Here is a 16,098-nt window from a genome sequence, read left to right on the forward strand (position 1 = left end):
CCAGTCATGTACTGCATTAATTCATTTGTGGGACATGAAGTATCCTGAGTGAAAAGCACATGCAAAATGAATGAATGGCTTAATTAACAAGCGGGCAAATTGCAATCAATAAATGAATAAGAAGGCAAGCGTGTAGACAGGAAAATAAATGCAAACAAACCTGTTTTTCTATTACATTTTTTTCCATGTTCATTTTTTATTATTGTCTTATTTTTCCTGTTTTCTTGAATCGAAATGAAGTCATTTCAACCTAAACCCTGGGGCCCGGCGTCGACCCAGTCGGCTCAACCGGACCGATGCTGGGATTCATCGGAGCAGAGCAAATTTGTTTGTCTCTGTGTTTGTTTGTACTGGTGTTTGTTTCTCTCATTGTTTGTGTTTATATGCATTTCTGTTGATGGCCTTCTCAAGTGTTTCTCCAACTCTGGCAATTTTCTGCCTGGTCGCCCCTAATGTGCTTCTCTGTTTATCTGCTGTCACAACACAGCTGATTTATATATATTTACAAATCCAGGAAGTGACAGCAGAGAATTATATTTACTTTAAAGGAAATTATACATTACTGGTTATCTGTTGTGAATGTGAATTTTTTTGTGTGTGTGCGCGCGTGTGTGATTTACCTATGCCGCAGCTTCACATAACACATGCTATGACTTTTATCAGATATGAAGTCAAGTCAGCCTCAAGAAATATGACAAATGCCTTTGGGAAGATAACCAGTGTAGTGTGAATTCAATCACTTTGGCAACTGACTGCTAATGACACAGGGGGAAACTTTTCCAGGCAGCGGTGATGGGCAATATTGCTTTTAGCAGGGGCTACGAACTGGCAAATTGGAACAAAATCGTGGCTAGAAGAGATAAACACTTAACGACGGAAAAAAAAGGCGCTGTTGGCCCAAATGAGCCTATGCATTACTTCAAATTGTTACCGATCCATGAGAGAGAGAGCCAGAGAGAGGAAACATAAGGCTACGTGGTAACAAACTGATTTAAATATATAGGATTTTTCATAGTAATGTATTATCTTTGTGAATCTTTACTGACCATTTTCTAAACTTTTACGATCTATTCACCTTTTTTTTCTCTCTTTAGTATACGTGTATGACACATTTAAACTTTAATTGTCAGGGATGTGACTAATGATAGCTAGTTAATAGCTAAGGACTGCAAGCTCCTCACAACCAGTAAAAACTAATGGTTGCCCAATGATCGCGATGAATTTTTTCCACATTAGACAACTTATAGCTAGTAGTCTGGTCAACCACGTTTTATTGCAGTGGGACCGCACAAGTTTCCTCTCACCAAATAATCACGTCCGACTCAGACTGACTGCAGTCACTCTCAGACTGACTGCTCAAAGTTTACAAATGACTGCTGTCTCATTTCTAAACACAGACAGAATGCCAACATGTTGCAATCAATCAGTCTGACTGATTGACTGCGACTGATGAGTCAGTCTGAGAGCAATGCATCAATTTGCAATAGGGAACTCGACTCAACTGGTTGCTATCTGGTGGTATTCGGGCTATATTCCTATATAAAAGAAAGGTTAATGATCACCTATGTCATTCTGCAGTGCAAACACTGTCCTGCAGCAGCTACGTCACTATTTGTGGAGGAATTGCTGTTTCAGATCTATGAGATCTATCAAGTTCATTGCTCAAGTCATGATGGGTGCATGGCGGTGCTGGTCTCCAACCAACGTTATCACTCGTGTGATAGTAATATAAGTCAACATCTGCAGTAAGAAGGCATAGGCGTACTGTAAAATTGGCAAATTTAGCTGCTAGTGTTTTATTTAACAGGGTTAGGTAAGATTTCCTTACAGTGGACACCAGCACACATGCATCCCTCACAATAAAAATAAAGATGTATCTGTACTCTATGTGCTGTTAATGACAACAAAAACCCATGTAAGGATGTGGGGTTGGAACAAATGTGTGTGCATGTGTGTTTTTGTGTCTATCAAAATTCAACAAACCCCTGCTGACATTCAAAGGGCTTGGTAACCATGGCGATGCCTGCACCAAATAAAAAAAACAAGGGAAAAAGGAGTATATCAAAAGAAAAAAAAATAGGAAGAGAAGAAAAAATAAAAGATGAATTGGTGTAGCTCTGTGAAGTAGATAAGGTTGGATGTCAGCCTGGTATTTACAGGAGGGCGTAACTTGTGATGGCAGGCTGTGTGGAGTCAAGTGTTATCCTCCCCGCACCCACACCCCCGTCTCCCTTTCCACTCACTCTCCAATGCCTGAAACTGCAGCACCGTTCATACACTTAAAATTCTAATACACGATTACCTCACTGTCTTAAGTTAAAGACACACCAATATGCAGTGAAAGATTCACACAACAAACACGTTCCCTTAAAGATACATAGGTGTGTAAACCTGTGTATATCTAAATATGTGAATGTACATTATACCCATCTACGCTGTGCACACCCAGCTGAATGTTTTAGTTTTGATATGATATCCTTTCAACAACTGAGGCTTTATGAGAGGATGGAGAGAGTGATGAAGAGAGGAGCGAGAGATCAAATAAAAGGCTGAGCATGCTTGCTTCCAGCACGCAGTTACTCAGAGTAAAGAAACAAGCAAAGAAAGAAGAAAAAAAGAGGGAAAAGGTTACAAACAAGAATGAGAGGAAAAGAGTGTGGGGGGAGGGGTGCACATCAAAACTCTTTGCCTGAAATAGAGGCAAAGTTAGAGCGAAGGTGTCTGGGTGTTAAGTACAACTTTCTGAAGGCACTGAAGTTTCTTTTTTTTTGTGTGTTTGTCAGAGCGAATTTCTGCATTTGCGAGCGAGCCGGTTAGAATTAGAGGAGCTTGACAGAGACACGGGGACTGCGAGAGCGAGTCGGCTCATGGATAGATGAGGGTTTTCATGCAAATATAACATTTGGGACGTTAGTGCGCTCTGCCATTTGCATACCCATTCACCCCGACTTGTTTATAAGTGAATAAATCCAGTGCTGCTTAGAGTACAACAGCTGCTGCTGGGCCACTCTCAGCAGCACTCATTCATATACTCATATACACACACTCGGATGGCATACAGGCCACAGCTGCACCCTTGGCATTACTATGCCACCATACTTCCTTGTGTGTGTGTGTGTGTGTGTGTGTGTTTGTGTGTATGCAAATCCATTGATACTCATTAATGTATCCATGTGTTGCTTTGATAGGCCATCTTCTGAATCTGTCTTTTATAGAGGATGTATAACTACGTGTGCTCAGCAGCACTTGTGTGTGTGCACATGCTCAAAGCCATACCTCTGAGGTGTTGACTCGTCCCTCCTGGAAGGAGCAGTCGCTGGCATCCTGTGTGCACATGTGGCGATATTTGCACCAGTGGCAGGGGAAGTTTCCATTGACACAGGACAGGCACCTGCAGCAAGCCAGAACAGGAGAGAGAAAGGATGAGGTTTACATGATTTATGTATTTATTTCACTCATGTCTTTTTGTGTCTACATCCTTGAATGTCCTTTGATGGAGTTTGAGTTTCCTGATCCTGCCACAGTGGCTTCCAGGCTGACAAGCTACAATGAAGAACATAAAAAAATGTAACTGTAAAGAAGAAAAACTGAACATTTGGCATTTTAATTTACAGGTTGCTGCCCCGTGACAGACTCAACGTTGCTCCGTCTGCTAATGTAATGCTTATGAGTTCAAAATGAATATTTGCAGGCATGTGACAGACCTCAGTCTCATAATTTTGAGCTCCTATGATGCCCAAGGAAGTGGAAACAGGCAGAAACTAGGAGAAACTGTGGCCAGCGGTGAGTTATTTGGATGTGGGGAAAACCAGTGGAAAAACAAGTATATACATTATACTTTGCTTTGTCACAACATCCAGTTTACATTTAAGGATAATTGTACACCACCAGAAAGACGAATTACACTTTTATGCTATAGGTTCTAAAGATGCATAAGAAGATTTGCACTGACAGATAGATGCTAGTTCCTTACTACAATCACAGCTTTCCCTTAATGAGAGAGTGAAAGGCAAAGAAATAGAGCTGACTTTGTTGGTCGTTTCAGATACTGAAGTCTCTCATTATTTCAAGTGCCAAAAACATACCAAGGATGGTATGTACAAGGAGGGTACATTTTGATTCAATGACTTTTGACACCATGTCAGAGCCTCCACTGCAATGACGTCTTATATACAGATTGACAATTATAATTTGAAGTATATAAAAGTTCAAATTAGCCACTGAGTCTAGTTCATGCCAAGTTTGGCATATCTCAACCTTTTATCCATGTTTTCCTTCCTTAAAAATGGTGACTTGACAGCCACCTTTCCACTGAGACCATTTCTGATGAAGCTTCAGAGTGAACCATTGATGGATCAGCATGAGAGCTGGATGCATCCGTCAGCCCCAGTATCAGGTTTTTCAGCTTATCAGCTAATAGCTCTTTGGGAATCACATTGCTGGCACAAAATGATTTTATGGCATTTTTCATGGATTCCAATAAACAAAACAAAATGTGGGACAAACTATGTGATAATGCGAGAGGTGGTTAGCAACAAAGTGCCTAAAGATATCATTTAAAACTGGTTCTTTGCTATGTTTTCTGTTAGGTGTAGACACAACCCTGGTTAGGTGCATTTGTAATGCCTTAATTCATAGATCACTGTTAAGAGGCTTAACAAGAAAAAACAAACAAACATGAAAAAGAAAACAAAAAACATTCTCTAGTCAGGTACAATGACTGGACTGAAATGTAATGTCTAAAGAAAAACTTTAAAGCACCTTCACAGACTTTGGAGAACTATTGATCAAGACCAATTTTTAAAAACTGAGAAGAAAGTCTTTGAAAGGAAAAAAAAAGTGGGGTGGCTTAAGACTTTTGCACAACTGAATTTAGCAACATTTGAGCCAAAGAGACAATCCAAAATTTCTATACCGGAGAATTCTAAGCATAAAATGCACCAAAGGAAGTCCAGCTACTATGACCTGTATTCTTTGCAGATTATGGACATGTGTAGGTGCATTTGAAATATCAACACGACTTATCACACCGTGGCAGCCCAGCACTGACTTGCATCAACATAGTAGCACAAAATTTCCAAGAAGCACAACTGCAGCTTCCTTCATTAAGACTTTATTTGAGCTGTCAGCAAGGCCAGAGGGCGGGTTACTGAAAACAGCCAGGAGGAGAGAGCAGGAAGGAATCCTTGGTGATCCACTCCTCCCTTCGTATTCTCCATGCTTGGAGGCTTAAAGTTAAACTAAGCTGGCAGACCAAGATAAGCCAGTTTTTCTATAACTTTAGGAAGAAAAAAAAAGAATGCATACACATTCAAACATGGATTACCAGACAAAGACGAGGCTATCATGGTCACTACAAAGAAGCAGCGGAAGGGAAAATGCCATGGCTAGTAATGCTGTTAATATGAGAAGTTTCAAAGTTGTTCAATTACTTTTTGGCTCTGAAGTCTCTACTTGATCACTTTCCTCAAGTGATTTCACATCAGCGGTGTATTAAATTACACTCTGCTTTCTGTTAATCATCTGACACCCACAGGAGCAAAGAGAAAGTGTTCACTTCATAAACATGTTGCAGAGAGAACGCTTAAATTCAAGCTCGCTGTCAAGGAAAAATACAAAAATTAAAAAATACAGAATGACAGAAGTAGAAATGTTCAGTAAATCCCCCCCAAAAAATTCTTTCAATTAAAACAAGTCATAGCTATGCAGTCTTTACACCGCTTCTAAACTAAATGTCACTTAACTGGCTTGAGAAAAGCAAGCTCTAATTACATGTCCTGTCAGTCCTCACTCCCATATGCTGTCACTGTACTCAATCAGACCTCCGATAACACCCACATCCACCAGAGGAACTGACTGAGAACCTGCGGGGTCTTTTTTTCATTATTGTTTTTTATTTATTTAACCAGCATCTGGTTATTACTGCCACCTCCAACTTCATCGTGAAACGAGTTTCTTGATAGCGCTGTCTTTCTAAGCCTATGTTACTTTCTTGTTGTGGTTGTTCGTTATATAGAACCAAGATTTTCTGCTCAGGTATATCTTGAGCTAAAAGACCAAAACAAATAAACAAAACAAGAAATAAAAAGTAAAACATAATTAAAACGAGTATTTTATGGCACCTTTGAAGCCAAATTCACCGGGTTCACTTTAAAGGATTGGAAAGTGAAAAAAAGCTCGTACTTAGTTGGGAAAAAAGCTTCAAGAGATATAAAAACCTCAGCAGTAAAGTCAAAGGAGAAATAAATCACAATACCACCTTCTTAGTTTGACTGACAAGCGATCTTTGATAAGTCTAGTTCAAGAACACCACAGTAACGCAAACCAGGTACACCAAGCTGAAGGACAATTGTTCCGCTGACAATGCCACCCTGCTGCCGGAAACACTGACTTTAAATTGGATCTCAGCCTAATCCTCTTTCTGTCTTCGGGTCTATGTCCTTGGTTTTTTAGATTTTCGAGGGTTAACTCTTAAATCGCCCGCGCCGGAGTACCAAAGCAACGGCAAAGGCTTCATATAGCCAGAGATAAGCTGGTGAGACTAGACTGAACTGCGGCGTGAGGTTTTTAATCAATGCCAGTGGATTTCCATGGAGGGAAGGGTGGACTGAGGTTATGCTAACAGTCTGATGTTTGTTAACAGAGCTGGTGAGCCAGTTCCTCCTCACTATTAACTCCGGGCTTGATCGATTTCCCATTGCAGGTCAGTGCGCGCGCACATTCACAAGCAACGAGCGTGAGAGCTCAGACTACAACATCGAGCTAAGGCAAACTTATGCACGCAAGTCATCACCCGTGCTGACATCGAGGCATTCCTCCTGGGTCACCTGGGCAGTGGAGACTTGTCCTACAGTAGAGCTGTCAATGCCTGGACAACCGGCTTGGGTAAGTGGCGGCGCTGCTGCAGTGCAGTCAATAAAGTCCCCTGCTATTTAACAAGGCCCAGCAACAGCTCCGGGTCAAACGCCTTTTCATCTTCTCCAAGCTTTTGTTCGAGGGAGGATGGATCGATGGAACAAAGCTGTTGATGTGCGTGCAACGGCCCCGCTCAAGCATATATGAAAGGAGGGAACGATCATATCCTCATTTAAATCTGGTCAATGAGGATAAAGTCACGGATAAAACTGCAATTCTGTCTTAATTTGCAGGCTATGCCTTTATCTGCAGCTCAAACAAACATGTCAGCATGTGGTGGGCCAAAAAGCGACCCATTTGAGGCATGAAGCTGAAAGCTTTTAACGCCGTAATCAGTACTCGAAGCAGCTATAAGCGCAGCGTGATTTTGATTTAGAACCTCTGATTGGTTTGATAATGTATCTCGCAGATATCTGCCTGTGCTTCATGTGCACGGTGCTGCTTGGAACCCGGGGTAGGCTGGCTGTGCTATGTGATCTATAAATAGGCCTCTTTGTGTTTTATCCAATAAAGCTCCAAAGTGAGCGGCAATAAAATGATGCATACATCATTAAGTTATACAGCAGCACGGCAGCCAAATGAGAAGTTTAGATTTTCACCAGGGGACTCAGACTCATTATACGGTATTATTGCATCTTGTCACGGCAATGTCCAAAAGCAGTAAGTCTGCGAGTCTCAACCCTCAGTTTAATTAAACCAGGTCACATTCACTTAAAACCCAGACCAACAACTTATTGTCTTAATATCAACAAGTAATGATGTAATGACAGAAAAGTTTGACTATAAACTTTTTTTTCTAGCAGTGGATAAAGAGTGGGGCGACGGGGAATGATGGGCCTCAGAATAAGAGCCCTTTCCAGGGGCTGGAGTGTGAGCCGGTCCCCCTCCCTGGAGTGCTTCTTTTCACTGCATAGATTTTAGCCCTTTCATATTGTAATGGTCATGGTGGCCTGAGGCTGTGGCGCTAACCTTTTAGCTGTGTGGGACGCATTATTCCCGACACAATGGGCACAATTTCTGTTTCGTTCAGCAACACTCGGCTTTATCTCTCTCTCTTTTCCTCTTGAAGACTTCTTTCTCGCTCGTCTTTTCCCGTCTCCAGCTCTCCCAGAATGTGAATTTCCTTCCCCCTCCAGCACCCTGCCACCTGTTTGTTTCTATGCCTCTCTATATATTATTCCTCCTCCCGCACGCTCAATTAAACTATTCCAAACTTCTTTTTTTAATGCAAATTTCGGATATTGTATATGTAAACACCTCACAGCGCAATACACCCGCGCCAAGTACTGTGGCTTCTGTCTGCGTGCGCTCCCTCTGACTGTGCGTGCACCTGTTTTGTGTGTTTGCATGAGCGTGTGCACTGCTGGTGAAGCTGGTGCCCGCATCCAACTTTGAGCCCGTCTGGGCGCTCGCCTGCAGGCCCGCTCTGCTTGTGCATCTGTGCTGATACAGTACCACTGTTGTGCGTTTGCTGTTGTGCTTCTACGCTGGGCTTTCATCCGCCCATCGCGCCCACAAGGATGACTCGATTACAGTCCCCTGAAAGCAGCGACTTCTTTACCCCGCTCCCTGCAGGCGGAGGTGGTTGTTGGGCGGGTCAAAGATTTTGAGGTGAAAGGTGAAGAGTATTGCATGACACGCGGGTTTGTGTTACAGCTGCAGTGGCAGTAACAGCGCTGTATTTTTATTATTTAACAGTCCAGCAGAGTCCTGAGGGGGCCCTGCAAAGCCAACATCAAAGGCTTAAACAACAGCATGCCTGTTTATGCTCCAAAGAGAGCGCGACTAGGCGGGCTAGTTAATCAGGGGTACGCAGCATAAACACACACCCACACACATTAGTAAACATGTCCTGCATGCATACAAATATGCATAAATAGGCACTCTGGTGCTCTTTTTTGCAGTTACTTTGACACATCCTGCATGCTCTTTAACAAACGGAAAACTACACACACACGTATTCACAAAAAAAAAAAAAGAATCAAAGCCATTCAAGTAGGCCTGGAGGCCCCGAGAAGTGGCCCAGGTGAGCGCTCTCTCCAAGCCCACTCCATTATGACCATCTCCACACAGGCACCTCAGCTAGAGCTAATTAACGGCCTATTACTATGCAGATATATGCAGGGCCGAGAGCAGAGCGCGAGCAATAAATGGGCTTGATGAACGAGAGAGAGGCAAGGAATGGGAGGTGTGCAGGGGGCAGAAACGGGTTGGGGCCAGGCGACAGAGAGATGGGCAAAGTGATGAATGGGAGAGGAGAAGTCAAAAGGCAGACAAGAGGACAGTGGGACAGTAGGAAAGGAAAAGAGAGCTGTAGGCTGCAGGGAGTGAGGATCGGATGGTAGCGGGACAAGGACGCTTATAATGCTGGTGAATCAGTAATTAAAAGCTACTGTCATGACTTAACATATTAAACCCTCATACAGCCCACATACAGTAAAAAAAAAAAAGACAATTCTGCACATGTTTACATGTAAGAATCATTTTCAGGATGCCCCTAATTCTTTTAAAATATAAAACAGGTGTAAACACTGAGAGAGGAAGTGATTCTTCAGTCAATCATTGCCAAGAGAAACAATAAATCTACTTTAGTTATACTACAAATGCTTTTTTCATTTCAGGTTTATTGATGCAACTGGGAGTCTGTGCCAGGTGGAAGTGAATCGAATGCGAGAAAGAGAGGAAAAGTGTGTGCGAAGTCCGAGCACTGACTTCAGGGGGAGCAGCCAAGACTCATTTAGCAAATGACATTTTATTTATTTTCATTTAACCTTTATTTAACAAGGCAGGACAATTAGGAACACATTCTTTCATTCATTATCAGGATGATCTCAGTACTCTGTCACTCTCTCTAATAACCCCTAGTCCCCCCCCTTCCTGTGTACGCACAGAAAGACAAAAAAAAAGAAGAGTGTCATGTAGAAATTGTTTTTGATAGAAATTTAGTGACAAAAGAAAAAAGTTTTTCCTTCCCACTTTCGCCAAGTGCTTGCCTAAACTGAGTCAGTGATTTTGGAGGTTTTCACTGTATTATTGTAGAGTCTTTACCTTACAATATAAAGCACCTTGAGGCAACTGCTGTTGTGATTTGGCGCTGTATAAGTAAAATACAATAGAATTGAATTGAAAAGACCGTTTACCTCTCCTTGTTTCCTGTCTTGCACCTTCTTTTTAAGCAACAGACACAAACATGCATATAAAAACCTGCTTTCAGAACACTGTTGAAAAGTCTACCAGTATTCCTATACTTAAATTAGGGATAATATGTTTCCCGGGAACATGAGTGACGTCTTTTTCCTCCCAAGCTTGGCTGCTCTTCAAAGTCTTCCATGGTTAAGAATCGATTTATTATTTCACTCACCAGTAGTCCCTTCAGTGCTTTAGATTTAATTAACTAATTGATTTGTAAAAAGCTTGAACAGATTGAATACTGAATTAGAAACGGCTGCATGGTTTTCTCTTGATTCCTGTATTAAACCAGCTATTTGCAGTATTTTAGCACTTTTTTCTTTTAAAACTTCAGCCACTCGTTGATTTTCATCTTGCATCTGACCGGCAGTATGATCTTTGTATTGAGGTTTTGGAGACATCTGTCAAGTAACTGTGTGATGTTAACTTTTTGGATGTGTGACAATCATGGTGACGATGAAAGATCAAGTAAATAAAGGTCCAGTTACACAGGCCAGGACCATCTGGCACCCAGCAATCTGAATTCTGTATTTCTGGACAGGTTCTGAACCGGCAACATTCAAAAAGCACTGTCAATCAGTAAAGAAATATGCATTTTTCCCTAGCAACCAACATCCAATATGGATGACAACTCTTGAGCAATGAATGATGTCATTGAGAAACCTCAATAGCTATTTAAAAGAGTGTTAAAGCAATTTAACAGAGAAACTAAACACAAACTGATATTTTTCTCCTTTCGCCCCATCCTACTTAGCAACAAGCTCTCAACTTACGATTGGTGGACGCTGCAGTTGTAGAAGACAAAATCCACACTGGCAAACTTCTTCCCAGTTTCCTTCGACTTTAGATACAACTTTATTATGCGTCGGTCACCTACAAAGTCAAACATAACAAACACATTGTGTTTTATTAGTGTTTTTCTTTACAAAGAATGTCAAGTGGCAAAGACAAGTAAAACCCACTGCATAATAACCGATCCAAATGAAGGAATCCACATTCTTTAAATATTACGAAGGTGTGCATTAACGTTTAAAGATCTGTGGAGCTTTACAGGCACAAACTCAACAACAGTGTTTTACATTTTAGTTCTTTGAACAGGATCAAAAGGTACTCTTTCATACAACAACACTGGTATCATCACACTAGGAGCAGCAATGCATTGTACTGGTAAATTTGAATTATTAACGCCTTTTCTGCAATCTTCACATCAGTGGGCGTGATTGGACCCTCTGCTGAGACAGTTCTGACCTCCCTTCTCTATACTCCACTCTATATTTCCATAGTCCATCTATAACAGTTCGTATATGGAAAATGTTTCATGGCCCCAGGATCAACCTGGTCCTAATCAATGTATACGCTTTCACTGTTCCTGTAAAACTGCAGTTTTGGAGACAGCACTTCTGCTGGAGAGTAAAAAGAGCTCTGAGCAAAATCTATTTATTAGAGTTACTCAGTGGCAAAAACACTTACAGCTGTCTATATACATTCATGGGCTTTCAGCGGTATGTTTATAAATGTGCTCATTCTAATTTTGATAATCGAGAGGCAGTGGGTGAAGCCGAAGAGAAAAATGTCTTGTGTCTCACACAGCTGAATAAACTGTCAAATTAAGCAAACAATTCATATTTAGCATCGAGCAAAACTGTTCAGCTGAAAAGCCCGTCATGGTCTCCCCAAACAAAAGTTTGTTAGAGGGCTGAAATGTACAAATGCAAAAAGTGACACTGTGTGATCTAATAATGTATGTCCAACTGAAAGCAGGACTAAATTACTGCAGCAGATTTGAGAAAGCTTCACACAGTGAACATGACTGAAATCCTGATGTGGCGTGGGTGTGGTCACTGGCCAGCTGCAGAGGAGGGGTGACGCAGTGAGCTCCCGGGGCGGCGCAGGGGCGGGGCGAACAGGTGTGCTGGGATCTGACAGTGATTGTGTCTCTTTATATGTTGGCAGTGACAGTCGGAGGGGGAGCGGACGTGACAGCAGAGAGAGAGCGGGAGTGTCTGTGTCCCAGTCAAGAAACCACAGTATTAAATAAAAGTTCTGCTGTCAACATATTCACCCCAGCGTATGTTTCTTGGGTCCAACGTTACACCTGATATCATTTTTCTGGTCAAAACTGGTTACCATTCGACCGCAAGAACTGAACTGTAGATGGACAGATGTTGATATTGCTTTCATGGAGAACAGAGGTCTAGTCAGACAAATTCTTAGAAAGTGATAAATATAGATCAGACTATTGCAAAGGAGAAATTAAAAACATATCTTCATATAATAATAATAATAATGGATTGCATTTATATAGCGCTTTTCGAGACCCTCAAAGCGCTTTACAATACCACTATTCATTCACTCTCACATTCACACACTGGTGGAGGCAAGCTACAGTTGTAGCCACAGCTGCCCTGGGGCAGACTGACAGTAGCGAGGCTGCCGTATCGTACCATCGGCCCCTCTGGCCATCACCAGTAGGTGAAGTGTCTTGCCCAAGGACACAACGACCGAGACTGTCCAAGCCGGGGCTGGAACCGGCAACCTTCCGATTACAAGACAAACTGCCAACTCTTGAGCCACGATCGCCCCACAATATCTTTCTAACATAGCTTTTCCAAAACAAGGACAACTAATCTGGTTAATGCATGGCTATGAATAGATGGCCACACCTCTTCTAGACTAGTTTTACCGGACCAATACTTTAAAGACTGTCTCATTTGTTGCACTGTGAAGTGAATTTGTCAGACTGCTACTGTACATGCGTTGGCTTTCTACCTATGATGTTAGCATCACACATCCAGAGATGCAACTGCTTTAGAGCAGATCAGTACAAATGGTCCCAAAAGGCTGAGAACACGAGTTTGAGAAATTACCTGAGTGCATTTTTTAATTTTATGGACAGGATTTCTAGGCGCAGCCAAGTGGCAGAGGGCTTTCACTTCGGTGGCCTCAGAATCTCATCTCTGCTTTTCGTGGATGATGTGGTTCTGTTGGCTTCAACGGGTGATGGCCTCCAGCTCGCACTGGAACAGTTCGCAGCCAAGTGTGAAGCAGCGGGAATGAGGATCAGCACCTCCAAATCTGAGGCCATGGTTCTCAGCCGGAAAAGGGTGGAGTACCCACTCCAGGTGGGGGATGAGTTCCTGCCCCAAGTGGAGGAGTTCAAGTATCTTGGGGTCTTGTTTGCGAGTGATGGGAGAAGGGAGCCGGTGATCGACAGACGTACCGGTGCTGCGGCCGCAGTGTTGCGGACGCTGCACCAGTCCGTCGTGGTGAAGAGGGAGCTGAGTGTAAAAGCGAAGCTCTCAATTTACCGGTCAATCTACGTCCCTACCCTCACCTATGGTCACGAGCTGTGGGTAGTGACCGAAAGAACAACATTGCGGATACAAGCGGCAGAAATGAGCTTCCTCCGAAGGGTGGTTAGAGATAGGGTGAGAAGTTCAGCCATCTGGGAGGTGGTTCGGGCATCTGACAAGGATGCCTTCTGGGTACCTCCTGGGTGAGGTGTTCCGGGCATGTCCCACCGAGAGGAGGCCCCGGGGCAGACCCAGGACACGCTGGAGAGATTATATCTCTTGGCTGGCCTGGGAACGCCTTGGTGTTAGATGCTAGAGCTAGAGGAGGTGGCTGGGGAGAGGGAGGTCTGGGCTTCTCTGCTTAGGCTGCTGCCCCTGCGACCCGGCCCCAGATAAAGCGGAAGAAGATAGATGGATGGATGGCATTTTTTCATCTCATTGTTACTGTTCACAATATTGTATTTAATTCTACACTTACTGATAAAAAAATATTGATAAAAAAGCTTTTTTTTAATAGGGTAAAACCTTTCGCTTGGAAGGATGTCCAGGCTACATGTGTTAAACGTTAAGCCAAGAGCTGCTCACACGGGCACTTTATTACTATGAATCACTTACGTAGCCTCAGAATAGTTTAACACAGTTGTAACCCAAGCTAACAGGAGCTAGTGTCAAAATAGTAGCAGTTTTTGAATTTGCTAGCTTACAGTATATGGTTGGCTGTAAGAGGAGGAGGTCGTGAAAAATTTGTTATGTTTCAAATGCAAGTGCTGTATTTTCATGATGCAGTTTGCTGAAAAGGTAAGAAATGTGACAACTAGGTCTGTTTTTCATCTGAATAAAAGCCTTTTTTGTGTTGCTGCCCAGAATCTGTGTCAAAGTACATCAGTGGAAGAAAAAAAACCCTAAGGCAGCTACTCCCAGCTGGCATTTTCCATTACAAAAAAAATAGCTGGACTCAGACACCAGTAATGAATCTACTTTTAAAAAGTTCTCAGTTTTCTTCATGTGATAATTATGATATGAAATTACATTTCTTTTTCACTTTAACAGATAAATAAGATTATTGTTTAAATGATCTGGGCTTTCATTTTGAAAGCAAAAGCCAGACATTTGTGAAGTCTACGTGAACTCCAACGTCATATCTTTTCTGACTTATTGTCTACCTTGGTCTCGCGTGATGGGAGCGATTTCTTTCGTCGAAGGAGACAGGCAATAGATGCGTCCGCCGTAGATGCGCCCTTCCGTTTCTACGTAGTCCTCAAAGGAGCAGTTCACTCCAGCAGAAAGACTCGGCACATTCTGTGTCTGAAGCACAAGCTAGCGAGAAAAAAAGACAGAAAGCAGAAAGATGAGACACAGCAGAAATTTAAATCAATACACTTCATTAGTAATGGCCCAAAGCAGAAAATGCTGCTCAGACGTGCGGCTCAAAACGCACTTTTCAGCTCATACTCAAAATGACTGTTAGCTACAACACAAAACAAGCTTTATTTAGTCTCATTTCACATTTGCCTTATTCATTTTTCCCAGCCATTAACGACGTACAAATTCACGAAGCCTCTATAGAGTAGCTGAACAGATACACAAGGTCAGACAGTGCGCTGTACCTGCACTTCTGACATGGTGACGGAGACGGTGTCTGGCTGGATGGAAAGTCGGACACACTGTTCAACTCTGGTGGTGAAACGCTGAGGCTCTTCTGCTCGTTTGCAGCGATCCTTCCTCGAACATCTAGAGACAAAAAATATGCTCACATAAGCAATAAATGAGCAATAAATACCTGTGTTGTACATAAAATCCACACCAGTCTTGATTCCTTGTTGTGCTTGTATATGTAGAGTACATTTTACTAAGTATCACAGCTAAAGGCATTTGGTCCAAATGTGGCTTTTAAGCACTTCTCAGTTGGGAAGAGAAAAAACAGCGAGATCACTGATTTATTGGATAACCCACAGGATGTTGAGTTTCAGACACCGACTTTGTTCATTAGTGAGTGCATAGATGCATGGAAATTAGAAGTAAATTGCAAAGGGACATATAAACAACCTATGCAGTTACAAGTTTAACACAGGAGAAACAGGAGTATGCGTTAATGATAACATGACAACCACACATTCAGCACTTTCTTAATAGCAACAGAACCATAGTGTGGTCATCAGTATGCCTATTTGTACTTATAAAGCAAGCATTGAGTTAATCAGAGCTACGGTTTAGCAAAGTCTATGAGGACTGATTACCGTGAAGACTGACCATGCATAAGAGTCAAACATAAAGCCCAAAAGAGCAATAAACACATAGAGCAAGGCATTAGTTCGGGCAGAGCACTGAATGTACTTGGATTCACTGACTGGCACCAGCTGCTCATTCATGCTTCACCATCAGCGGCTCATTCATCAGCTGCTTGGCTACCAGCTGACCAGAATTTCCCAATCATATTAACACTGGTGTACATGCTGTCCTTTACAACTTAACACTTTTCACCATTGCTCCGCTGAAACCTGGATGTCAGATGTGGCACAGCTTTTTTTCTTTTTTTTTGGTTGTTTTTTAACCCCAGCATCCTCCTTATGTGCTAAACATTTGGTAATGTTGCCTTAATTAAGCTTTAATGTCAAATTACTGCACGTATTTGTGAAGGGGAATTGGATCTCCCAACCGAATCCTCACTGCCTTTTGCATTCTTTTAGTGCTCTCTTAGAGA

At 42.3% G+C, this 16,098-nt stretch overlaps 1 protein-coding gene across 3 annotated transcripts in view; it reads right to left on the reverse strand.

Annotated features, from left to right (window-relative positions):
• Window positions 1-16,098, reverse strand: part of LOC146494956 (plexin-A1-like) — a 306,263-nt gene that overhangs the window by 127,486 nt on the left and 162,679 nt on the right. For all 3 annotated transcript variants that reach the window (XM_085145283.1, XM_085145280.1, XM_085145281.1), the window contains exons 6-9: window positions 15,005-15,128; window positions 14,561-14,714; window positions 10,878-10,977; window positions 3,277-3,391 (exon numbers count right to left, since the gene is read on the reverse strand). In XM_085145283.1, coding sequence (XP_085001409.1) covers window positions 3,277-3,391; window positions 10,878-10,977; window positions 14,561-14,714; window positions 15,005-15,128 — 493 coding nt within the window. The remainder of the gene's footprint in view (window positions 1-3,276; window positions 3,392-10,877; window positions 10,978-14,560; window positions 14,715-15,004; window positions 15,129-16,098) is intronic.

Source organism: Neolamprologus multifasciatus, chromosome 20 (assembly GCF_963576455.1).
Source record: "Neolamprologus multifasciatus chromosome 20, fNeoMul1.2, whole genome shotgun sequence".
Lineage (NCBI taxonomy): Eukaryota > Metazoa > Chordata > Actinopteri > Cichliformes > Cichlidae > Neolamprologus > Neolamprologus multifasciatus.